The sequence below is a fragment of the Protopterus annectens genome, chromosome 12.part0 (genome assembly GCF_019279795.1).
Source record: "Protopterus annectens isolate FY-2018-M chromosome 12.part0, PAN1.0, whole genome shotgun sequence".
Taxonomy (NCBI): Eukaryota; Metazoa; Chordata; order Ceratodontiformes; family Protopteridae; genus Protopterus; species Protopterus annectens.
Window position 1 is genome coordinate 1,327,282,320 of NC_056746.1, and position 27,856 is coordinate 1,327,310,175.

At 36.9% G+C, this 27,856-nt stretch overlaps 1 protein-coding gene across 1 annotated transcript in view; it reads right to left on the reverse strand.

Annotated features, from left to right (window-relative positions):
- ARHGAP40 (Rho GTPase activating protein 40) overlaps nucleotides 1-27,856 on the reverse strand; it is a 442,695-nt gene that overhangs the window by 123,462 nt on the left and 291,377 nt on the right. Inside the window, exons 3-4 of the mRNA XM_044090378.1 lie at nucleotides 7,639-7,859; nucleotides 2,327-2,396 (exon numbers count right to left, since the gene is read on the reverse strand). Of these exons, the coding sequence (XP_043946313.1) occupies nucleotides 2,327-2,396; nucleotides 7,639-7,859 (291 nt within the window). The remainder of the gene's footprint in view (nucleotides 1-2,326; nucleotides 2,397-7,638; nucleotides 7,860-27,856) is intronic.

Sequence of the window (27,856 nt, forward strand, 5' to 3'; positions counted from 1 at the left end):
AGCCTTTATCCCTAGACACCTCATATCTTTAATATAGCCTTTCTTGTATTCTCCCATAACTTGTACGTATTATTTGTAAACTGCATTTAAATGATGTCTCTTTCTAAATAATGATGTTCACTCCTTTATGGCATTAAGAAAAGTAGCTTTCTAGTACATTGTTTTGCTCTATTATATCTGCAGAGCTATCCAGCAATTAAGAGACATTCCAGAGTCACATGGAGCAAAGGCTTATTAGTGACTCATTTGGACATCTCTGAATTGAACATCTAAGGCTGTAACTCAGTTGTCTTCCATCTATCACCTCATGTAATGCTCTGTTATAACACACTGCATGATCCTGCTAGAAACAAGATTGTGTAGTGTGCTTTGTGTTTCTGAATACTTCCCTCCTGTAAAGATATTAATAATATCTATCTTCTGCAGACATTGCTCTCAAATGAATCAGGGACAAATACAGAAATAAACAGGGACAATCAGGGACACATTTAAAATATTAATACTATTAACTTGAGACATTGATAGAATAAAATAAATTGCATACATGTTTTTGATGTAAAAGAAATCTACAACTCTATTGTCATTGTTTAATAAGTGTAATTCACTACCTTTTCGCCAAAAGTCATCAGTTCTAGCAGGGATTATGAGGAACAGAGCTAAAATCTGAGTCAAAATCAGGGACATCCCTGAAAATTATAGACAGTTGCAAGGTATGACTTGAAGTGTGCATCAGGGTAATGCAGATACCATAAAATAACAAAAGGGATACTACCAATGTTGTTAATAATTTGAAGAGCAGGGGGTCTGTAAAAAGAACTGAAAATTATGTAGTGAATAATATAAATGATAATAAAACATTATATTTTGTTACTTATAATATTAATAGTAGTGAGTTAGTTAAAATTCTCAAATATTACTGGCCTTTTTTGCATAAAGGTAAGCTTGGGGTTAAAAATCTACCTGAGTTTTTTTCTGTCTCCTATAAGAGAGCCAGAAATATTAAAGATATGGTTGTTCACAACTTTTTTTCTTTGCCTACATAAATTTTGACTAACTCTCCACAAAATGTTGATACATTTCCTTGTGGAAGATGCTCTATCTGCACCCATGTAGTTAAGGCATTTGATAGGATAAATTATATTGTGTTTCAGCCAAAGGCAACTTTTTCTTGTGTGACTAAGGGAGAGATTTATTGCCTCTCATGCTTTTGTGGTTTCTTCTATATAATCAGAAACCAAAAGAATGTTTAAAATCAGAATACAAGAGCATATTAGAGATATAAAAAATCAAAATATGGATAGCCCTGTGGCCTCACATTTCCATATAGCTAATTTGGGGTGACACATTACTTTAAAAGTTTGTATTCTGGAACAAGTTTCTGCTAGAGATGATGTCTTACTCAAAAATAAACTGTTATTTAAGGAAACAGTTTATATTTTAAAGTTCGGCACTTTGGTGCCTCAGGGTTTAAACAAAGAAATTGAGTGGAAGGCTCTTTTACACTAAGTGTAAATTATTTAATTGTTTTATATAATTGCATAATTATGTGATTTCTTTGTTATTTAAATTAAGTTTTTTTCATTTTATGTTAACTCGGTGAAAGGCTTGTTGGCCAAGGTGCTTGAGATTTATTGAATATTTTGTGTATTTTGAGACTCTGCAGTTCGTGTTCTTCACTATTTTAGTGGGTTTTTTTAATAATGCAGATACCATATTTAGATAAATTACAGTGCTTTTTTCAGTTTATTAAGTAAAAAGCTAAGTCAGAATTGTGTGAACTGGAGATCATCACCCTAATTGTAATACATTAATACAACCGCCATTTGCTTCATTGCTGTTGCTAGGACCAGTGTTTTAAGCAAATAATAAAATATAGGATTTATTTTAAAGTAATAAGAGCTGAATCATAATTATAAGTTTATACCTTATGATTTCTTAGAGTGGGTTTCTTCAAATCCAGAAATATGCTAGCTTGGATCATATGTGGTTAACAGAAAGTCCACAGCATAACACTGACCTTTCCACTCCAAAAAAAATAACAATTTTATGGCTGATACTGCTTTGGAAAGGTCTCTTTAAAATAAATCTTATATTTCTGTCTTTTAGACTGCCTAGCTTGCAACTTTAAAGGCTAAGAGTTCAAAAACATTGTTGCAAGATACATTAGGACTTCTGTCTGCATTTCTTTAGAGCAATAATGACAGAAAATGACCAGCTTAATAGAAGAAGAAAAACAAATAAGTGATGTCACTAAAGTATACTGCATAACTTATTATAACAAATTTGTTCTACAAATTTAAATAAAGCAATAAAATGCCTGACTTACTCTCACTGTTCCACCATTGTTCATGTGAGTGTTGATCACTGACAGACTGTTCAGTGTCTTGTAGCCTTTTCTGAAAAAAAAACAGATAATACACTGTGTGGGTATCTTATGCCTTACGATTAGACAGTCTGCCAACCATAGTCTATAGTAAATAACCAAATGCTATGAAACAGCAAACTAATTATTACAACTTTCAGCCTGTTATCAAAGGGAATTTACTCCAAAATTCCATAAAAAAGAAAGAAAAACAGTTAAATACATCTAGCTAAGGGTAATTTATTTAGAAAAAAAGCAGGACACATTACACAAAATAGCACATATATATTTGCCCCTACATCTGTTGACTTCATTAGCTTTTTAATTATTGAGCTATTGTATGCAGTTGCTAAGCTGCAGCCGTGAATGGAAGATAAATTTTGAAAAGTTCAGAGCATGCCAATTCACTGTTTAACATTGCAAAATGGATTTTATTTATGTTGCCAGTTTTGTTCAGAAAAATATCTATTCAGTTTTCATGAGTAGCATAGAAATCAAAATAAAGAGTAACTGTTTTCACCTTATCTTTGTAGGGGTTGGGAGGATGGCCTAATGGTTAAGGTTTTTGCCTTGCAGACACAAGGTACAGGGTGTGAATCTCACAGGGGATAACTGGCTAGGCTTAAAATGGCTCGCAAGGGCAGTTAGCCTAGTACTAATCTATGAACCTATGGATAGTTTAGGTGGTGTTAACACGCATAATACAAGGGGTCAGATTTCAAAAGACTTGTGCTCAGAGTAAGTCACTTACTCTGAGAGCAAGTATTTTAGAATTGCCCTTGTCCCCCTGTTTAATTCTGTTTATAGATAGGCCTTACTTATAAGTAAGTCCCTTGCACTAACAGCAAGTTACCAACAGTTCAAAAGATAGATGCGAGGAAAAACAGATATATTGGTCCATGAAAGAAGACAAAAGTAGCACTGATCATTGAAATCGCTATACCCAGTGGCTACAGTGTCCTGCATACAGAGAGACACAAAGTCATAGAATATCAGGATTTGCAGGTAGAAATGAGAGCATTGTGGAAGAAAGATACCCAGGCAGTCCCAATAGTACTAGGAGCAACGGGGTCTTATAAAAAAGAATCTACACTTATATTTAGATATGTTACCAATACATGTAACTCTGTATGAACTGCAGAAGGAGTCATTACTGGGAACACTATGGGTGCTGCAAAGAGAACTGGCTGACATCAAAGATTAAAACAATACTAATTTTATGAGCTTTAATTATGCTTTGACTTAGGAATGGGGTCCATTCCTGTCATGGTATTAGAAACCCAAAAATTTGGAGAAATTAAAAATAGCAAGTCTTTTAGAATCGGGTTTAAGATGTAAACTTTACAGTGTTCTTTAGTGGAAACAATGTTAGAGAGTTAGTAGTTCATTTTGTTTATTTATTTATTGACATTCGATTACCATGAAAGTCCAACTGGGTAAGTACCCATTTTCAGAGGAGGCCAAAGGAGAAAATTACTACAAAACATTTTAAAAACAATAATTTTATAATCTTCCAAAATAATGCAAAAACATCTGCAGTTTAAATAATTATACCTAATTAGACATATTGTAAAAACATTGGTTAAGTATAGATATAACTTATATGACAATGATTTAATATTTAGATAAATTTTAGACACATTACACAAAATTTAAAGATAAGTTAGTATAATACAAATGGGAATTGCAATATGAAGTGAGATCTAAAAACAGAGTTAGGGCATAGAGTCAGGGGCAAGCTATAGATTGAAGAAAGGAGGTGTAAGGCATGAATAGGTACATAATCATATGTATGGATATAGTTCATCTTGGAGATGAACAAAAACAGAGCCACATTTTGGCTATGAAGTCATTCAGAATGGTTTTAAAGGACTGGAGGGAGGGTACTGACCTGATGGATACAGGTAAGGAGCTCCAGACCTTAGCAACTTGGTATAAGTACAGACTGTGGCCATCACGTTTCATAGGTTTATGGACAGAGAGGAATTTTCAGTCATAAGATTGTAATGACAGATCGGGAGCATAGTTGTGATTATGGTATTTAGTGCTGTCAACCAGATGGGTGCTGGATGATTTTGTTGGTGGTAAGAAACTCTGTATATGTTGGTTGATGGGATAGCTTGAACTAATGTACGCTTTTTATTGCTATACACTGGTGGGTTCTGAAATGGTTATTTGCCGCAAATGTAGCCACTTTATTATAGCATTGTTCAAGTTTTGATTTTTGTGATGCCTGAAGGTAAGTAAGGATGGGGAGGGCCATAAAATATTTAGTGTTAGAGGTAAGTAATGGCAAGTGTAGTTTTAGTGCCAATATTGAGAGAGGTTTTGGCTCTGTAAAGCATCCCTAGTTTTTGGTGGGTTTTCTTACGCAATTTTCTACATGCAGATTGAATTTAATATTATCATTCACTATCATTCCTAATTATTTGCTATAAGAAGTGACTTCAGTGGTTGTATTATTTAGAGAGAGGAGTTTAGATGTTGTTTTCTTCACAAGAGAGGGATTTGTGGAGGAAAAAGAAGCAGTTTGTTTCTTGTGGGTTGAGCATGAGTTGTGAGTTGCAAGTCATGTTTCAGTAGCTGTTAAAGCTTCCTGAGTAATTTCTGGTAATGTACCAGAATGTCTGATATGCAGATGAGTGTGGAGTCATCTGCATATTGTATTAGGGAAGCCCATTGTTTAGGTATGTGGACAGTGTTGGTGAGCATGTTAAAGAGGTGTGGACCAAGGAGATCCTTGTGGTATACCGGTGGTGACTGGAAATATGGAGAGAGGGAGGTGTGACATTTTACTGACTGATATGTATTGGACAAGTAGTTTGTGAGCCATAGAATGAGATACACCTAGCAAGGACATTTGAAGAAGTTTGGTATGACAAATTGTGATGAAGGCTTTAGACAATCTAGAAATAAGGAGAAAACTAGTTTGCCGTTATCTCTAGCTTTATTGACAGTATCTGCAAAGGTTAGAACAGCAGTGTTAGTACTAAGGTAGGGATATAAGTCATGTTGTGTGGGGGATAGGAGTTCTTCCTGCAGGAGATAGTATAGCTACTGTTTTAAAACAAATTGTTTTCAAGTACTTTGGAGAGAGGAGGTAAGATGGCTATAAGTCTAAAGTTAGTGATGTCTGTTGCATTTCCTCCTTTGTGTAGAGTGATAATTTGTGACTTTTTTTCAGAGAGAGGGAACTCCTGGGTCTACTTGTTTATAAATATTGACACGGGATAGGCAATGCTATTGCCTGCTATTTTAAGGCACTTGCTTGGAAGGTCATTAGCTGTAGTAGAGCATGGTTTGAGTTTGTTTAAGAGTAGTTTTGTATAGGTTGCGGGTACAGGTATGAAGGTGAAAGTGGATGTGGCAACATGTGGCTGTTGGGCAGGGTTGGGATGAGATGTTTGGAAATCCTTGGTTAAGAACTCTATACCCTCTATGAAATAAGAGTTTAATTGTCCTTCCTACTGAAAAAGACCCCACATTCATGTAGCAAATATAATCATTAGAAAAACTCATAAATTTACCTCTCCCCCCATCCTCCAGGGCTAATATTCCCCATTTAATTCCATCTGTTATCTCATGGTATGCAATCAAGTGATGCAAACTAGGTTCTGCTAAAATCTGAAACCCCCCAGCTGCGGTCCTCATAGTAATGAGACTAAATTTGCAAATCTGGGTAATATATACTAAGTCCAAGGTTGCAGTTCCTCAAAGTATTCCCCTTACTCTAATTCATAGTGACCTGCAGCAGGGTCATGGGACACAATCTCCAAACATCTGGGGTACTGGAAGGGCACCACCCCCTCTAAAAATACTTTGACTATAGCAAGTTTCAAGTCTCACTGTCATTTTTATGCCACTCACACTGTTTTTCTAGCTGTAGGACTTGTGATTACATACTTCATATTTCTGATAGAGCTTTTATATAACAATATCATGACCCGACTATCCCATGTGAAACAAACCTTTGCTACTTCTGTTACATTTCTCCTTTAGCTTATTTATTTAACAAAAAAAAAACTCCATTGATGAATACATCATTTATCTTCTGTAATTGCTACTTCTTTTAGCTTACCTAAGGTATTCCATGTAACCATCTAGTGTGCATCTTAGTTAATGCCCATTATCAAAATGTATATCTCTACATGGAAATGAAACAATCTGTAATAGTATGAGAGTGATAAGAGAACTCCACTTTCTTCTGGTTTGTTAATAGACATTTTAATGGAAAGGTTTCACAGATTCCCACACAATACTAGTTTTTAGAATACTTGAAATTTCTAAATGAGGCACAAAATGACATATTCAAATACTTTTTCAGCTACTACAGTCAAAGCATATGATCACTCCCCACCCCCAAGAAAAGCTTCTCAAAAGTTGAAAAATATTTCCTAGATGTAAAACAGATCTCTGAAGTAGCAGAATGAATGTGATTATCCAAGTTAAACACATTGTAAACCATCATAGGACTTTTGTTCATTAAACAAATGCTTTATATACCTCTTTGGGATTCTGCCATTAGTTTTAGCATAGCCCTTTCTGTCAGTAAAAATGACACAGAAGGCCAGTTTGCTAAACGTTTTAATGCTGAAGCTATGAAATCCCAACACCCCAAAGCAGCAGGCCTCATTCTAACTAATATAAGTAACTCAGAGGTCAGCAATTCATGCACTAAGTTAAGAATTCTTTAGCTAGCTGCCCTTTTAGCCTAGCCTTCACCAGGCAAGCTTGAACAAAGTGATCCATGACAGAGTATACAAATATACAGTCATAAACTTACCTTGTTTTGCTCACAACTTGATATTTTTGCCCTATAACACATGTAGGAATAAGTCCTTCCTTTTCTGCAGGTATGTGTTCTCACAGACATAATATAGTTCTTTCATATTATAAGGTGTGTATAATTTCAATGTGATGAAACCATTGAATGGGAAGGTGTTGCTAAAACATGTGGTGTTTCACAAAGTACTGTGATTAGTTTGACATCCTTCTTGACATACTTTATCAACTATCCAACCACATTTAAAACAAAGTGTACTGATGTCACCATTAAAACCCCTCAGTTTTTTTGAAAAGCTGTATATATATGCTGCTGACGTTCTTACAGAACTGTTTGGCTACAATGTATATACTCATACTTTAATATACTATACTGCATTATCCATTTTTTGTTATACAGACCCAGCTCTGTATTGAAAACAAACCAGTACTGATTCTACTGGTCTAACTGACTACAAAGTTTTAGATCCTTCTATTGGGGAACTGTTACTTACTGTTGAATTGTCCGATCGAAAGATGTCCCGGACATCACGTACTGGCTGCTTGTTCCTTTTCCTCAAGGAGCGGGTGTAAGTATCCAACCTGCGTTGGACTGCTGCTGCCTGTGTCTTTGTTAATGTAGACAACAGGGCCATATCTTCAGTGTCATCTGTTTTCGCAGACATGAAGTTGGAAAAGCCAGCATCTTGCAACCATTCCACCTCAGCTTCCTCTTCTGCAAAAGCAAACATTGTTGTCACTGCATTTCTGAAAATAATAGTTCTGTGCACAAACAATTATTAACGTACTCTATGTATTCATATGAATGCAATCAAATTCACAAAGACATTACCTGGGATTCATTAACAAAAGCACAAAAAATGCACATAAGCTGCTCTGAGGTGCTGTAGTTTGTTTTATTACATAGAGCATAGGGTGGTCCGTTTTGGAGGAATAAAACTACTTCAGACAAAAGTCATTCAGCAAAAGTCTTCTTAAATATTTACTTTCACCACTGATCATTAATAGCTGGGTGGCAAGCAAGTCTATTACATCTATTGCTGTCCTTTATTTCCATGGTCTTGGATTTCTTTCAGGACTTTAGATGCTGTGTATTGGATTTGCATATTATTTATCTGTATGAATGGGTTTCATCTGGTGTTTAAGTTTCCTTCCACATCCCAAAGTCCTGATTAAACTGACTTATACTGTAACAATAACAAACATTTTGTAGGTTTGCATTTCAGAGTTTTTGTTCCTGGATATTCCCTTTAAATGTGTAATACAGTAGCCAAATGCATGAACAAATACATGAGAAAAGATTCTTCATATTAGCTCAGCAGCACTAGGTTAGGGGTTGTCTTACTTAATCTTTGTATTAGCAGCTCTAGAGTACCATACCTTCCCTCTGCTTAGTGACATTATTCATATAATACTCAAAATACACAACTTAATCTTCAGTAACATAAATATTCAAGTTCTATTAATCATGAAAAGTACTGGGAAAGGCAGAAATGCTCAAGATGAACCTTACTGTTTTATTGTGACAAAATTCATAATTCTACATTGTTAATTATTAAGGTATTATATGACAAGAAGAAGGAGTTAATGCAAAGGTTATTAAGCAGTGGTATTAAAGCTGAGAATGTCATTCTCACATACATTACCCACAGATCTATGCTTAGTATTTATACAGTGACAAAGATACGAACACAAGGTATTCGGCATATCTGATTTAAAGAATGTACACATCAAAGAACAGTGTTCAAGGTTCTGTTCCTTCTCCACACATGAGCAAATACAAAGTGAAATATTGAAGAAATAAAAACAAGGTAGCCCCATACCCAAACAATTTCTCGAGCGTCCATTTTCATGTTATGTACCAATGCCAACTTTGAACCATTCTTTGTTAGCATATCAGTTGAACAGCTTAAAGTACAGTGTTCAGGAACTGTTGTAGAATACATAATTCAGCAGGTACACATTCAGGATTATACTTCCCTTTGAATTCCACAAATAACTAACAGGTCTTTAAAAATGAAAATTAAAGAAAAACAAATTAAGCCTGCAGCTTTGAGAAGCATTATGTCCAGCAAGCACTTAATAGGCTTGCTCCGTCTGGTGGTCAAGGTAACTCACAACAGGGTAGAGATCATTTCTAATCATGCTTTACTTAGCTTTGCTATTTTGTTTTTTTTTTTAGTTTGTTTATGTAGATTGTTTATAAACAAGGCATCTTGAAGGAGAAACAATGCTTCTTGGGATGTCATGTGATTATCAAGGAAATAAGTTGCATGTTTTGGCAACAGTGGACATGGAGGGAACCAAAGTTGCCAAGTAGAAGCAGAATTCAGGATGTCCATTACATACCGTCAGTGGCCCATAATGCCATAGACGATGCTTAAGTTGTAGGCCGTGCAAAATAATATAGTAAAAAAGGAATCTAGTGTTTGGTTACTTCTGCTATAGACATCAGGCATCCTTTTCCAGTTTCCATTTCTAATGAGACTGCTCCTGTTCTCCTGTTGCTAATTCTCTTTGTGGCTTGGATTTTTTTAACTACATTGGTATAGTGCAGTGACATAATGCCTATGTCCCTTAGACATACATAGGTATCTGCACTGTATTCAGCAATCTCTGAGCAACAGGTGACATATGACACTGTGTGACTATAAAGTATCTTAATTGTAGATAGATAGGCACTGATCATGACCAAGGGCTTTCTCTGTTAACCAAACACATTCAAGTCTCTGATGTGTAACTGCAAAAATAAATAAATAAATAACCAAAAAGCATGTGATATGTACATAAATTTTACTTATATAGAACTCTGTTCAAGTGTCTGACACTGCACTTGTCATTCTGTACATTCTGCAGTGATTTGACACTAACCTTTCCTGGAAGAACTATCAACATTTCTTGGAGGACAGTTTCAAGAAATGGCACAGGTTTCTTTGTATCTTTTGATTAACACCAGTGGGAAGATCAAGAAATTAGGTAACCACATTGCATAGGAGAAACAGACACTGCAAGAACTACAAGAAGAAGAAATGAATACAGCAAAGCAGTGGCAGAAGTAACATCAGAATAAAACAGCGTTTAGACGAAGGAGTAAGAAAAAGGTAGGTATGTCTATATATATATATATATATATATATAAATACATATATATAAATATCTGGATCTGTTTCACAAGATCTACTCTTCAGAAAATCGAACTTCATATGATCAAGACCATATGATCAACTTTCCAAAAAGTCAAACAGCACAAAATAACAAAAGCAAAGACCCTGCACCCCCCTGTATATTAATATGAGATTATACTATAATGGGGAAAAGGGTACATCCCCAATCAATACTGTGTTGCCATCTGCATACAAAAGCTTCACCATTTCAGAAAGTTGATCATATGGTCCTAATAAGTGTCCATATATGTAATTTAGTCAGAATTATAATTGATTTGTTTTATTAATAAATATTAATAGTTTGAAAGCCTGGAAGAGAAAGACAGCTATGTTAGTGTGGTGCAAAAATCAGGATGCAGTTTTTAGATACACTCAAGAAGTATGATTTGTGAATGATTAAGAAAGAATACAGGCAGAAGGTTTTCATGAAAGGAAACTAGTGTATTCGTTTGAAGAAGAAAAGTGCTCATATATCGTCATTTTTGCAAATAATACAAAATGGTGAAAAATGGGGTTAAAATAAGTCGTATAGTAAAGAGCAATTTATATAGATTTTATTACTTTATTTATTTTATTTATTTATTGACATTTTTTAACCGGGTTTGTCCAGCTGGGCCAGAGACCTATTTTCAGTGGAGACCAGAGGAGAAAAGCTCCAGTTACAGAACAGTTTACAATACTTACATAAAAGTTCAGTTTGCAATGCATACAATTTCAGTTTATAATACATAAAATTGCAGTTTACTATACAAATACAAAGAAATTTACAAAGTAAGATACGAAAATGAGTAAGGTAAATCAGATCAGGAGACATAAACAAAAGTAGCAAAATCTTTTTTTTTTTTTGTTATGGTACATGTTCAGCAAATAGCACTCTCAGAGCAATCCATAAAAGTTTTGAAGTGGTGGAGTACTGTGTGTGTTGATGAAATAGTATATTAGGAACAGTACAAATTGTGAGGTGTGAAAGATGAGAATACATGTATAATGTGGAAGGGGTAGCAGGAGGTAGATTAAGATGGTAAGGCAATATGAGATTAGGATAACGCACGATAGTGGAGTTAGGTAAGGTCATGACAGGTACAAGTTTTGGTGTTAAGTAAGTGATGTCTGAGTTATATTTTAAAGTGTATAGGGTGGGTAATGGCGCGTATGTGTGTTGGAAGTTTATTCCAAGCTAGGGATACAGTGAATTTATATAGTAGTTTACTGATAGTTTTCTTTGGTTGGTAGATGTCTAGGAGTTGCTGATTTGAGGTGCAGAGTGTGCGAGTGGGAGTATAGGTGCACACTAAGGAGGTGAGAGCAGGGCAGGAGGATGGTTTGTATAGTATGGAGTGAGTGATTTGAAACTGGGATAGAAGAAGTTGTTGTGGAAGTTCAAGCCATTGCAGAGAGTTGAGTGCATGGCAATGGTGTTAGTTATAAGGGAAGTTTGTGACAAATCTTGCTATCTTGTGATATGTTTGTTGGACTTTGGTCAGGGTAGTGGACTGAATGTTAGTAAAGACTGGGGCAGCATAGAGAAGGGAGGGAAGAAGAAGACCTGTGCCATGGACAGTCTACATTAGAAGTTAAGAATTTTCATTTACAATAAAGCAAACACAGTTTTTGTTAAGTTTTTTTTTATACTTTGAAGGATATGCAAATTAAATGTAAGTTCGTCATCAATGATGGCACCTAGAAACTTTGTGTGGGAGTCAGGTTGTATGGTTGTATTACTGGAGGATGTTATGACAAAGGTAGATTTAAGATGAGACAGAACGAGGGAGGAATAGCAGGAGTTTGTTTGTTTTGGGGGGTTTAGGATGAGTAAATTACCAGACAGACACTTTTCAATGGATAGAAAAGTGTCTTGGGTAAGAGTGTGAAGGTCAGAGATATTGTGCAGATAAGAGTTGAGTCATCATTGCAGATAAGAGTTGAATCATCATTGCAGATAAGAGTTGAGTCATCATTGTATTGAATTAGAACAGATTGTTTGCAGGAAGTATGAAGTTCATTAGGAAATATGTTGAACAGGAGGGGACCTAAGATGGAACCTTGGGGTACCCCAGATGTCACTGGAAGGTAGGGTGAGCAGGAGGAGCAAGAGCAAAGCAGAGGGTTAAGAATTTGAATATGTATCTGCCAGGTAATGTAAATGAGAAATTAAGATGCTGTGAAGTATACGAACTGCATTTAATTATGAATGGTGACATACATTGCATTGGGAAGTGTAATCCAATGCATGCTGCTAAGAAGATGGATATAAATGTGATCAATAGTAAAAGAATATTAAAAAAAATGCATATAGACTGAATTACAAGAAATCAGAATATACATCTGAAAAGGAAAAATTATAAAATGAGAAATATATTTTATTTGTGGGAGGGTCTTGAGGCCAGAAGCTGATATTTCAAAATGGATTTTTCAAACCACTAACTGATTAAAGTGTATTGGTAATGTTCTGAAGCTAAACCAACCAATAAAATAAAATGTAAAAAGTCCTGGATACCACGTAGGTTTAAAAATACTAGACTTCATCAGATAAAAGTTCTAATTTGTACCAGTGCTTTTATCTGATGAAGTCTAGTCATTAGACGAAAGCACTCATCCTCTGTGTTTCATGAAAATTATAAAGTATTTTTAAACCTACGTGGTGTCCAGGACTTTTTACATTTTATTTTATTGGTTGGTTTGGTTTCATTTACTACAGTATTTAATGTTCTGAAGCTAACTGTTTTCCAGTTAATTGCACTCACAATTATACTCCCCCTTAGTAAAGTTGCAAGTGGTTTTGCAAAAAAACTAAAGATTATTCTGTGTTGTTTGAATTTTTTTAGTTTCCCTCTTTGCTTAGTTTTTCTCAGTAGCCACACTCACATCATGTCATGGTAGCTATTGGAAAATTATTTACATAAAGTTGTAGTGCAAGTGGTTAAAAAAGAACTTATTTTTTAGTAGAACATCTTATTTTCATTGTCATTCCAATAATAACGAAATCATCACATTTTAATTTTCAATGTAAGGTGTTCCACCTGCAAGATTTAGTTGGCAGCTTGTCTTTGTAGGAAGTAAGAAATTCATACTGATGCATTTAGTACGGAAACACAGTATCCTATACATTAGTTTAAGAAGTGAAGAATGATGGGTATAGGATTTCGGGTCTATATTAAATCAGCGAATGCTTAAAATAGCGAATGCTGATTTATCGACCCTTTAAAAGTGAAAGTTTAAAATCCCGAAGACATGGAACAGAAAACCAGAAAAAAAATATTAAACCATAAAAAAATGGGGGGCTTTAATATATCATCTTAAATATATCAACTCCGAGATTGCACCAGAGTGGAGGAAATGGCAAAGTCCCAAAAACAGCCCAGTGATTTTTTTCCCTGGGAAAAAAGTTGCTGTTCCATGTCTTCGGGATTTCAAGCTTTCGCTTTTAATAGGTCGATAAATCAGAGTTCGCTATTTTATGCGTTAGCTGATGTAATATAGACCCTAGGGTTTCATGAAGTAACGGTAGGGATTTTCAGCTATTGGAAAAAAATGCATAGAGCCATCCTTATCAACAAAATAAAATGCAAAAACAACATACTTTTTTGCACCAAAAACTGTATAATTTGGTATCATATATGTTAAAGAGTTTATGTCGAACTAAAAAAAAAAAAAAAAAGATTTGCAGATTACATTTACTTAAGAATGTAGCCAATACACTTTATGATGACCTTTACTGAAGCAGAGGTGAGATATTTTATTTATTTATTTTATTTATTTAACATTTGTTGGCCGGGAAAGTCCAACTAGGTTCCACAGATCCTGTTTTCAGTGGAGGCCCGGGGAGAAATACTCCAGAAGCATGTCTTTAGAATGTAGGAGGAAACTGGAGTACCTGGAGGAAACCCACGCGAATGCAGGGAAAACATGCAAACTCCACACAGAAGGCACCCCAGCCAAGAATTGAACCGGAGGACCTCTTGCTGTGAGGCGACAGCATTAACAGCTGCACCACTGCGCCACCCAATTCAAATGATGATATTCAAATGATGTTATAAAACCGACATATCTATAATTAAGAAACATACAATTAATATATTACAGTTATGGGATGATTTTGTTTTTCATAATGCAATGATCTGGTTGATGGAACTGAAGAATAAAGTGCATTACATGGGTTCAAGATATTGTGTACAATTAAAAAGGAGAGCTTGGGAAAAGAACATCAGGAATGTACTGATATTTACAAAAGACAAGCTGGAAGGAGGAAAAATTGTAGAAAGATTAAAAATTATCTAACATGAACAAAAAGAAAATGGTTTTACGGCACAGGAAACAAAAGTATAACACAGAGAAAAACATGAGTGACACCATTTCACAGGATAACACACGATACTTCTCCTAATTCATACAAATTCACAAAAATTCAATATGTGAGAAATGAGACACTAAGCAGGCTGTCAGCTCACACACTTTGCCTCCTGCACAATCCACATGTACAACACACAACATACATATGCAGAGGTTGTCACTAGAAGCCTAGCTAAAGATCAGAGCCCTCCCATACATAAATACACTTCGCTTAATACTTTAAATCACAATACACATACAAATGCATGCACCAGTGTCTCACCAAACATGCATCTAAGGCAAAAAACAAAATCAAGTGTTTTAGTCATAGGTGACTCCATTGTGAGACACACAGATGTCCCACTCACCAGGATGGATAAGGAGAAGGTCTGGGTCAGCTGTCTGTCAGGTGCCAGGATCCACCACATCACACATGCACTCAAGTCTCTCAACAACAGGCACTGCTATGACTCTGTCATACTCCATGTTGGTTTAGATGACTTGAGATGTACGTCATGTGACTTAACTCTCTGATTATGTGTCCCAGGCTGGTATGTCCCTAGCCTTAAGCAGCATTCTACATTCATTTAGGATGATGCCTCAATACAGACAACAATGATTGACCTCAACAATTGGCTTAGCATCTGGTATTATTCTAAAGGGAGCCAGTGCCTGTCAGCCTGGGATGATATGGCTGATAGACCACAATGCTTTTCCAGAGATGGTCTCCACCTGTCACCTTTGTCCTTTCGGCTACTGGCTAAGGCTCCTGCCTTCCTCATAGTGCCTTTTTAAGGTAATGTCACAAAAACAAGATTCCTGACATAAAATATATCTTCAAAAAGCAACCTTAAGGTTATACTGCTAAACACTAGGAGTCTAAATCAGAAACTGCACTCACTGGAAGCACTCCCCAGCTTGGAAGATGTGGACATCAGTGCAGTCACAGAGACCTGGTCGAAGGCAGTGGAGAGCACCCCAGCCATACTGGGGTATAAGGGCTTCCACACGTTCTGAACACCTGAAAACTAAAGGAAGATGAGTATCAATATTTAGCAAAGATAAATACACCTCCAGATTGGTTAAACAGAATGATTCCCTAAAGTTACTCCATGTGCAAATAATTATAGGAAAGACTCATCTCCAAGTTATCATTAGCTATAGATCCCCCTCCATTAACCATGATATTCACACTGCCTACTTGGATCTAGTTGAGTCACTCAAAATGCAACCAAACACCCTAGTTATGGATGACTTTAACTACCCGACCATAGATTGGGTAAATTATACATGTACAAACACACTCGGCCAAAGATTCTTGGACTTCTTTACCTCAAATGCCTTGGAACAGATAGCAACACCACATGGGGCCCAAATATGGATGTGGTACTCACCAACATGGTAGACCAGTGCCCCACCACAAGTGTGCAGCCCTCCCTGGTGAAGTCTGATCATAAATCAGTTTCTTTTTTAGTAACAATAGCATCAGACCCTCCCCCCAGGAGAAATTAGGCTACAAGAAGGCATTAATAGCGTCAAAGCTCCTGTCCCCACTGACAGCAAGGACACCTATACTGGTATATACACCAATGCATTGTATAAACATCCGTACAATTGTATTGACTCAGCCATTCCTGACAGGAACAAAGTAAGATCCTCAAAAAAAAAAAAAAAAAAAGCCTGCCTGGTGGGGTCTGCCATAAGCACGTTATATAATAAGAGTAAGAAATTGCTGAAAGCAAGAGAGAACAATCTCAGAATTGGAAGCATACCCTTCTCAGCTTTCAAAAGCAAATAAGACATCTGGTAAAGTCCCTTAAAGCTAACTAGGAATCTAGATTAGCATCTCTCAGCTTCTGTGGGACCTGAAAAAATCCCAGGTTGTGCTCTCAATGTTTTAAAACTGGTGTTAGCAACACCATTGGGTATTCTTTGCAACCATAGCCTAAGCACTGGTTTTGTTCCTGTGGAATAGAAAATAGCTGAGGTCATCTCCTTGCACAAGTGCATCCAGTGACCCTGGAAACTATAGACCCATTAGTTTAAAAAGCTTTATCTGCAAGGCTGTGGAGAGAATCATCATGGACCTTATTAGCAAAGATAAAGGAGAACTTCAAACACTTGACCCGACCCAATTTGGTTGTGTTAAAGGGAGATCCTGCCTGTTGAACACAGTGGACTTCTTTGAGACTGTTACCAAAGCCCTGGATGAAGGCAAATCTGTACATATGGCATACCTAGACTTGGCAAAGGCCTTTGACACAGTCCCCCACTGTGGGAAAAATGACTATCACATAGGAAATAAGTATAGAATGGAATGTTAAGAAATGTATGAATATTCTTACTGTAGGCCTGTGATGAATGGACATCTGAGAGATACAATTAAAAATAGAAGACTAAAACATTGTTACATGCAGTTTACGTTGATAGTTTGGGAAAAGGAGTTAGAATAGGAGTTAAGAAGCAGACTACTAATTATAACGAAATGACAGAATGGATTTTTATGTTTCCTTTAGTTCAAATAATAATTATATTGCCATGACAGAATGAAGTTGAATGTTTCCTTTATTTCAAATAATAAATATATTGCCATGACAGAATGGACTTTAATGTTTCCTTTAGTTCAGACTTATGCAGATGATATTGCTATGATTCAAAAATGTACGAGGAAAGTAAGCAAGTAATTGCTTACTTTCAATTAAGGAAAGGAGCAAGTAATAAGGAAAGTGAAAAAAGTTGGAAGAAATAAGACTGAAGATTAAAATAGAGAAAGAAAAACAGGAAGTACACAAGTTAATAAAATAGCCCGTCACTTTGTGGATGAGAATTCAGAGAAGGAACTAAAAACAATGCAAGATGAAAAAATTAAGAATGTGGGCAATTGGTGAAGAGGTGGCTAAAGTGTCTATTTTTAAATAAAAAATAGTACATCTGATTAAGACATATCTAAAGGAAGCCGCTCCAGTGGCTTAGAGGTATAAAGCCCTAACTATGGGCAAGCTGGCCTGGTTTCAGTTAGCAGCTCATAAACTCATCCAAGGTGGGAGGGTATATGTTGATACACTCCCTAAGGGGAGGTGTGGTCTAAAGTGGGGAACTGCCCCCAGACATAATCAATGAACATGGTGAGGGCAAGGGAAAGGTTAGTGGGTAGGTCATAACCCCTCCCCCTATAGAAGCACAGATGAGCCAAGCACCTAGAGAATCCTGAAGATTTAAGACTGGCCTCCAGCCATAAAACAGATCAAGTCTTGGAGGTTGGAGAGTAGCTGGTATACATTGCATGGACATTGGATACTGGTAGCTGGACCAGTAAAAATGAGGTTAAAGGGACCCCCCCCCCCCGTAAAAAATGGCATATCAAACGAAAGTAAATTATGTGGTAGGCATGAATGTGCTACTACAGAAATATGAGACAGCATTATTGGGAGTGGCATTTAAGGGTACATGAATGTTTGCAGTAATTCAGATAGTTGAGAATGAGAAAATATTCCTACTGGGCATTCCTAGACATGGAGAGAGCATATGACAAGATCTCAAGAAAGCTGACTTAGGCAATCCTGCAGCATTTTAATGTCCCAGAAACAGAGAATAGAATTAGTGCAGGTTATGTACTAGGATGCAATGACTCAAGGGAAAACAGTGTCCAGACTCACAGAAGGGTTTCCATTGGGAGTGGATGTACATCAGCTTTCATCCCTGAGCCCACTGCTATTAATATTAGTAATGGAATGCTGTTCACAGTGGTAATGGTCTATGCTGGGAAACAGGTTAGTGGGGACAGAAAACAAAGTTGCTGTATGCAAACAATGTGGCATTATAGGCAGACTCTGAACAAGAACTTCTGCAAAGGATAGGGGGGATGGAATGCAAAACTGAAAGCATGTGGGTGAAACTGAGTACAGATAAGGCACATGTGATAGCAGTAAAGGGGGAAATCAGAAGAAGTTGAGAATTGAGATAAAAGGGAAAAATGTGGAAAAAATTAAAAGCTTTGACTATCTGGGAGGGGTGGTTGAGGAGAAGGGATGTCTGAATGAAGAGGTCAAAGCTAGAATCAGAGTGGCTGCAGCCAATTAGCACAGACTGTGAGGGGTAGTAGATGACAGAAGAATGTTAACGTAACTGAAAAATAAGGTGTACAAAAGTGTGGTGTGGCTAATGCATGGTACAGAAACCTGGACAGTGAATGCACAGCAGCTAAGGAAGCTAGAGGTGATGGAGATGAAGTGACTGAGATGGCAGTAGGGTGTACACCGTGGGACAGACAAAGAAATGAGGACATCAGAGCAGAAACACAAATAGCTCCATGCAGTGGTTCAGTCACAAGTGCAGGAAAGCAAAAAACAATCTGTTGAAGAAGATTTGGGACAGACAGGAAGAAATCAAGAGGAAACAAGTGCATCCAGAAAAGAGATGGATGGATCGCATGATAGAAGATCTGCAATAGTCAGGAATGACTGTCAAAGAAGTAGGAGAGTGACACTGAATCAACAGAGATGGTGACAACTGACATGACACCCCAACCTCATGTAGAAAATGAGAAAAAGGGGACGGATGATGATTTCAAGGTATATAACATTCAGGTTACTTACTGTAAATTAAAATGCAAGTGTGTGTGTGTGCTATATCTTTTAAGAAGCATGCCAGGCTGTACATGCATGTATAAATTCCAGACACATGCAATTCCTAGTGCAATTTTGAAGGAGTAGCCTGAGAGAGAGCATGCATGATCGCAGTTGTTAGTTTGTATATAAGTTACTTAAGTTAAAGTCAGTAATCCTCTATAGTGATGTGTTTGATAAAATAAAGCTGCTTAAACAGAATCCATGAAGACTCTTCTATTGTGTCCTAGACAGAAGAGTGACATGGTGGCAGAAGTGGGTTCGAAGAGAGAAGAATATTCAGAGCCATGATGCAAAGACCACAGTGAAGGTAAAACTGAGAGAAGAGAGCACAAACCAGAGCCAGAAAGAATCAAAGGTAATGAGAAATAGCACAAACTATTTATTTGATATGAAAGACAAAAAGAGGCATTACAAGGGCACAAACTGCATTACTACACAAGTGGAAATCAAGAAAAGTTTAACTAAAGAAAATGTTTAAAATAAAAGTATTTGATGAAGCAATTAACAGTAAAGCAAAAAACAAGCATGTTTAAAGCAAAACAATGGTGTTTAAGGCAAAGCTGGGCATGTTTAGAGTAAAACAAGCACAAGAAAAGTGCATTGGGCATGAAAAGGGCTTAAACAAGCAAAATGAATATGACAAGGACAAAAAGGGGCACATTAAGCAAAAATAAAGAAAGGCAACTGTATGTGTTTTGGCAAAGTGTCGTGTTTGGACATAACTATGACTTTGTGTTGTATCAAGGGCATAACTAAAGTTATTCGAACTATCTCAAAGTGTGTAAAAGTGCTTACAGTGTGTGCTATTACTGTGCATGTATTTTGAAGAGTTTATTGCGTGCAAAGTGCAACTGTTTCATGAAATGCAGTCAAAGTACAGCCATTTCGAAACATTTCTTGTGCTGGGTGTGTCTATTCACAAAGTGCCGCCATTACAGAGTGGTTCTTGTACTGTAAAGAGTTGCCTAGCAAGGTACCACCATTCTGGGGACATTTCAGTGTGCTATATGCAGTTATTTGCAAAGTGCAATTACTTCGAAAAGTTATTGAGTTTTGGGCAACAGATGTCCGATTTATTCGCATCGTGCAGTTACTAAGAGATGTTTTCTTGAAAAGACGACATTACAAGAGTATTACAGGGCTCCTGAGTTATTCAGTTGCATTGTAAATTTATTGAATGTTTCTTAAACTGATGATAAATGACTTTAGCAAATGATAAATGACTTTAGCATTTTAGTCTTTTCCAACGATATTACAAAAGTGCCAAAGCGCCCAAGAAGTTTATTTCGTAAAGTGCAATTGTTTGAAGATACTATGAGTTTGTTCATTCACATAATTCCAAAAAGCCCAAAAGGTATAAGTTCATAGCACAAGGGTATTGGACAAATACCGGCATTAGTTTATAGCATATGTGCACGTGTGTATGTTTGTGTTTATTTGCAACACCCTTCACTGGTATGTGTTAATATGGCAGACAGATTTCAAAAGCCCTTACCGCTTGTATTTGATCAGAATATTGCAGAGAACTGGAGAATATTTGAGCAAGAGTACAATATTTTCATACAAGGAGCTTATGCAGATAGAGATGCATGCACAAGGAGATTCAGTTTGCTAAACGTAGCTGGGTCAGAGGCCATAGAAAGAAAGTGTCCATTTGTGTATGTCTTACTGTTGTACAAGCTGAGTCAAGGGAAGACCCCGACTGTTTGTAGTGCAAGTTCAGAGAAATGTATAACCCCCAGATGAATATTACATTAGAGAGGCATTTGTTTTACACGAGAGATCAGAAACTAGGGGAAACATTTGCAGCTTATATAACTGACTAGAGAAACAGAGCTAAAACGTATTGGTTTGGTGATTTGAAGGATGAGCTGATAAAGAACAGGCTTGTGTGTGGTATTAACAGTTCTGCTGTCAGAAAGACTTTACTTTGTGACAGTGATTTAACAGTGAGCAAAGCCATAGAGATTTGTCAAATCTATGAGGTGACAGAAAAGCACACAAGTGTGCCTGCAAGTGACAAAAGCATGGTTTCAGTTGGCTCCAGAGCAAATGTAGATAGTATGGAACACATGGCAAACAAGAGCAGGCCTAAGCACATGGCAGCTATAGGGTTTCCAAGGAAGGCACATGGCTTTCCAAAAAGTCCTAAGAAAGGAGCTTGCACCAGCTCAGTGCAGTACAGACATGAATCAACAAAACCCAAATCTAGCTTTATTGTTAACTGTCGCAATTGTGGTGCAAATCATGAGTGTAAAAGAGAGAAGTACTTAGCATTTGGTCAGCAATATCAGAAGTGTAAAAAATGGAATCATTTCTAAAGGTTTTGCAAATCAAATAAGCCTCACACAGTTGTAAAGAAAGGTCAAACAAAAAAGCAAGTTGATCAAGTAGAACCGAAGCTGTCAGCTTTCTATGTAGATGGTGTATCAGTGCTTGGTGAAAGAGTTGATACAGTGAACTTATTAACAAGAAGTGAAGTATTTTGCAGTGTCCAGACAATGGAAAATCCACAGAACTCAAAGTAGACACTGGTGCGAAGTGTAATGTTATATCAGCAGACACGTTTGTTAGAGTGAGAACTAACAAACAACTCAATGCAACCAGTAGTGTGAGACTTGTTGCTTATGGAGTTGAAGAAATTCAGAATGAAGGTTCAGTGATGCTTTCATGTTATTTGGCCAAGAACTATTTATTTATTTATTTATTACAGTTTGATGACCGGAATAGTCCACTGGGCCTGGAAGAGCCTGTTTTCAGTGGAGGCCCGTGGAGAAAAGTTCCACAGGATATAGACAATTTTGCAACAGTTATACAAAAGTAAATACTGTAGTAAAATACAGAGATAATATACAAATTGTTAAAAAAGACATAATATTTCTAGTCCTAAGTAATGAGTTACAAAAGTGAGATTCATGTAGTCTAAACAAATTAAAAGTACAGGCATTTCAGATGAAAAAAAATGTAAGTAAAACATTTATGTACAGGTAATAAAACAAGTTTTCTTTTTTTTTTTTGGAAGTTAGAAATATGAAGAGATGACAGAGAGAAGATGGTGAGGTGGGAGAGGTAAAAGGTGGTATATAGTGGAGAAAGGGAGTGGGCTGGGGAAGTTTATAAGGTATAGGGTAGGAGAGGAAGTAGAGGAAGTGAGGCAAAGGGTAAGAGAGCACAGTGATAGAAGGTTGAGATACAGATCTCCAACTACTGACACAAACAGCCTTCTCAACTACCGAAAACTGGATGCTCCAAAATCACCTCTCATTAAATGCTAACAGAACTAAAATCCTTCTGTTCTCTACTTCTAAGTCCTCCCCTATTGATAAAATCTCATTCCAAATAACCAGCCATAACAACTCCATTTTAGAGCTCATTCCCTCTGCCAAACTTCTTGGTGTAACCATTGATGAACACTTAAAATTTAATACGTCCAGCTAAACATAAAGAAAACCCACATAAAACTTGGCCTACTTTATAGAAACAACCACTTCCTCTCTCCTGCTACCAGACTAACTCTCGCCACTCTGATCTACATCCTCCCTCTTTGAGAAATAGCTCATGCAATTTGTCATGAGATTATTTAGCATGCAGAAATCACAGATGATCTAAAGACATGCATTATACAATACTAAGTACACATGTATAAACAATCAAGTCCAAGTTGCTGCATATTGCACACTAGGCTCAGATACTTGTCCATATTGTGTAACATAACACTGGGAATTAGATTTAGCAACTGGAACAGTTTCTGCAAAATAGTTGACCTGTGGAATGTTCAAATCATTTTCTGGAATGGAATTTGAACACATTCTGGTCTGGAAACAGTGTCTGATTCACTCTTAGATTTAGAGTCTGCATTGCAGATGCAATGTTGTGATTACAATGATGATGATGATTCTGGTATAGGAAGAAGACGTCTGTGGTTGCTCCTATACTCCACACCCTCAGAGTCTACCAAGTAGGATCTCAGCTTGGCAGAGATGTCTGTAATCTGCCCTATTTGATCAAAACCTTTTGTTGTCTGAATTCGTACAGTCTCTCCTACCCTCAATGGATGAAGTAATCTGCTCGATCTGTCGTAACTAGATTTCTGGATATTACACTTCTTAAACAATTGAGCCTTGATAGTTTTATTGTTCATAGATGTAGGCTGCAACAAACTGAAAGAAATAGGAAACAGTTCTAGTTTGCCTGGAAAGTAGTCTTTGAGCAGGTAAGACAAGAATATCGCCACAGGCTATGTTGCTGAGATTAAGCAAATTCAAGAAAACATCGGTATTGTCATTATTTGACTTTTCAAGTAATTGCTTTGCACTCTGCACTGCACATTCAGCTAGACCATTGGACTGAGGATATTCAGGACTACTAGTGACATGTACAAAGTGCCATTCTTTTGCAGATTTCTGAAACAACTGACTGCTAAATTGAGTACCATTGTCAGAAAAAAGTTTGTGTGGACTACCGTGAACTGAGAAATGACTTTTCAACTTGGTAATAACAGCAGTGGATATTAGGCTAGGTAGTAGATCAAACTCAAACCAATTCGAATAAGAGTCTATCAAAACTAAGTAGTGTTGATTGTTCCACTCAAAGATATCAGTTGCTATAGCAAACCAAGGTAGTTCAGGAACTAGACTTAAATGAAGTGGTCCTCTTTGCAAATGCGGTTTTGTACTATTGCATACTGAACAAGAAGAAAGTTTTCTATCAATGTCTTTTCGATAATGAAGGCCAAAATACTAATTCTCTATCTCCTCTCTTAGTGGGTGTGGACTCTCGGTGACCATGGCACAATACCTGGATATATTCTTGTTGCAAGGAATCAGGAACAATAATTTTAGGACTTTTGAAAATAATGCCATCTTCCATCAGCAATTCATCTCTGTAAGGAAAATATGCTAGAACATCAGCTGGGACACTAGATTGCTTTGATGGCCATCCAACATTAATGTAGTGATTTTGTAGAATGTAAAAGCTTTTGTAAAATTGGGTCAATCTTTGTATGGTCTCTTAACTCGTCAAGTCTAGTGGTGGAAAAATTAGGCACTGACATCATATCAAAGTCAAGATTCTCTGCGTCAAGCTGTTCTGTTGCATTTCTGGGTGATCTGAATAAGGTATCAGCCAGACAGAGCAATTTGTCTTTTGTGAATACCATTTTGAAATTGTACTTTTGCAGTTTGAGCATCATTCTTTGTAATCTCACTGGATCAGAATACATTGGATTCTTTACAATAGTAACTAGAGGTTGGTGGTCAGTTTCAATCTGAATAGCTCGACCTTAAATATAATCATGAAACTTGGAACATGCAAATACTGTTGCCAAAAGCTCCTTCTCAGTTTGAGCATATTGCATCTCAGTTTGGGTTAATGTTCTAGATGCATAGGTTACTGCTCTGCCCTCATGAAGTATAACTGTGCCTAGACCAAATTTGAAGCATCACAGGAAATAGTAACTGGTTTAGTCACATCATAGTATCTTAATGTAGGTGGGGTGGTCATTTTCTGCTTGAGATTTTCAAATGCCTTCTGGTTCTGTTCCAGCCATGTCCATGCAACATTCTTGCACGTGAGCTCTCTTAAAGGTGCTGCCAATTCACTGAAGTCTGGGATAAATTTGCCTAAATAGTTGACCATGCCCAGGAAATGTCATAGAGCTTGTACATCATCTGGTGCTGAAATCTGAAGAATACCTGTTTGCTTTGTTGGGTCTGGTCTCAAGCCTGTACTCATAAACAAATGTCCTACATATGTAACTTCTGGAAGTCTAAATTTGCACTTCAGAAGACTGAGCTTCAAGTTTACTTCATATGCTCTGTCTAGAGCTTTCCTTGAGGTTTCTGTCGTGCTCTGTTTCACCATTGCCTCCAACCAATAGATCATCTACTATTATGGCATAAGGATAACCCAAAAAATTTGTTCCATTGCACGCTGAAAGACTTCATTCCATATGGCATCCTTATCAATCTATATCTGCCAAATGGTGTACCAAAAGTAGTTAGAAATGAGGATTTGCGATCCAGAATCACTTGCCAAAACAAACTCTTTGTATCCAAAACAGAAAATACAATGGCATTCGATATTAGAGCTGCAACTTCTTCGACTGTGTGCATTCAATGATACGGTCTCTTTAATGCTTTGTTCAGACCTCTTGGGTCAATGGATATTCTGATTTCATCTGAGCCTTTCTTATGAGCAGCTACCAGGGACAACACCCATTCATTTGGTTCTTTGACTGGACAAATCACACCTTGCTGCACCATTTTATCCAACTGAGCCTTAACGTTATCTTGCATAGCTATTGGAACTCTTCTTGCTGGTCTGACTACTGGAGTGACCTCTGGGTCTAACTTCATGGAACACAAAACTGGAAGTTTGCCTAACTTCTAATCAAAACCATCAGCATACTCTGAGAAAATGGCTTCAGAGAAATTAGAACTCGTAAATGCACTTACATGGTGAACTTTAGCAAAAGAAAGCAGATTCCTTCTTAAATTATCTTTGAGACCCAATAAAGATTGCACTGGTCTTCAGACCACATAGAATAATAAGTTGTAACAGTTTATCACATACATAACTGCTTGGTGTCATAATTGATGAAAATCTAAAATTTGACATCCATATCCAAACTAATATAAAAAAAAAACTCACCAAAAGCTAGGTCTCCTGTATTGACACAATCATTATCTTACTCCCTCCACCAGATACACCCTTACCTCTACTTACCTTTGTTCCTCTCTTATGTATGGTGCCCTCCTATTCACTAATCTTCAACTAGGCTTACAGGCCAAGTTGAAAGCCTGTTACAATAAAATCTCCAAATTTGCCTCCAGAAACTCATTGCATCACTGTCTCTCTCTCCACTCCCTGAAATGGCTTGAATTTCCTAACTACCTCAAACTCCTTAGACTTACTACTGTTCACAAACTCATATTCAAACCTTCTAGTTGTCCTTCTCTGTCCACCTCTTTAACCCCCTACATTCCCAACCACTCTCTTAAGATTAGAAAACCACAATCTTCTAAACTTATATAAGCCTCGTCGACCCCCTGGTCACCTACTATTATCCTGTTCCCTAGCTAAACTCTGGAATTCTCTGCCTACCACCCTTCAAAATACTCAGAGCCACTCAAACTTCAAAACTGTTCTCCAATCTCACCTCCTTTCAAAGTGGGAATGTTCCTGTACCCCTACCACATAAACTCTTTAACACCATCTCCCATGCACTATATTTATTTATTTATTCCAGTTTGATGACCGGGGAGGTCCACTGGGATCGGGGAGCCCATTTTCAGTGGAGGCCCGGGGAGAAAAGCTCCAACAATACATAGTTACATGAATAATTACTAAGAAACTTTGCATTACTGACAAATAAACAGGTAGCATTCATAAAGAAACAAACAATTACAATTTTGTTTAGGTGTAAAAAACAGGCAAATGGCCTTGAGGCTAGATTTTACAGTATAGTTATTTATACATAATAAAAATGAGCAAGGTTAGCTAAGTGAGCAGTTAGCCAGGAGTAAAAGTGGAGGAGACCTTGAGAGGTATAGGGTGAAGAGTACAGTTGCATTTCCTGTTTGAGTAAAGGTGAGAATGAAGAAGAGTTTTAAAGTTTTCGAGGTTATCGCAGGTCCTAATAGTGGAGGGAAGAGCATTCCATTTTTTGGCTAAGGTGAAGGAAAGCAGAAGTTGACCAGCTGGGCGCTTGGGTTTGTGGATGGTGATTAGGTTTTGGTGGGTAGATCTAAGTGTTCTCTGGGGAGTATATGGTTGAAGGATACTGGAAAGTGCAGGGCACTTGGTAGGTTGGAATAGTAGTCTATAGGCAGTCGTGATTTGGAGAAAGTCAAGTTGGTTATGGAGTTCAAGCCAGTTTAATGAGTGAAGGGAGGAACAGTGATGAGAGGAAGATTTGGCTTTGGTAGCAAATCTGGAGATTTTTATTGTAACATACTTCTAGTTTGGAGGATAGTGAGGAGGATAAATTATTATTAGAGGGGCGCCATACAGTAGAGAGGGAAGGAGATATCAGAAAAGAACATATCAGAAAAGAAGATGGACTGTAAATATTGTTCATGCAGCTGACCTGTGAGGAACAGTATTTATGAAATGTTGGTTGATATATGGTATAATGATGCTAAAAGTAAATTGCAAGAAATTATGTTTGGCAAATGCCAGTGTTTATTTAAAAATTGTAAAGCTGACATATTAATAAAAGTACAAAAGATACCCAGAGAGATATAAAAAAATATATAAAATATGGAAAAAAAGAAAATAAAAACTTAACGAGTGTTGGAAATTGAAAAATGAACTACATAGTCATACTTTAACAGAACTTTATAGGTGAAAAGTTGGATTAAATATGAAGTATATACAAATGCAAATTTTACAGGAAAAAATGTGAAATGAAAATAATATACTACACAATCTTATTGTAGCAGAATAATAAAGCTAGAAAGTTGGAATAATTAGGAACTGAACAAAAGAGATACAGTTTTAGAAAGAAAAACACGAGTAAACAGAGTATATTCCTTCTACGTGGCCCACCTAATCACAAAAGGGTTCGCATCCAGATCAAGAGAGGTCAT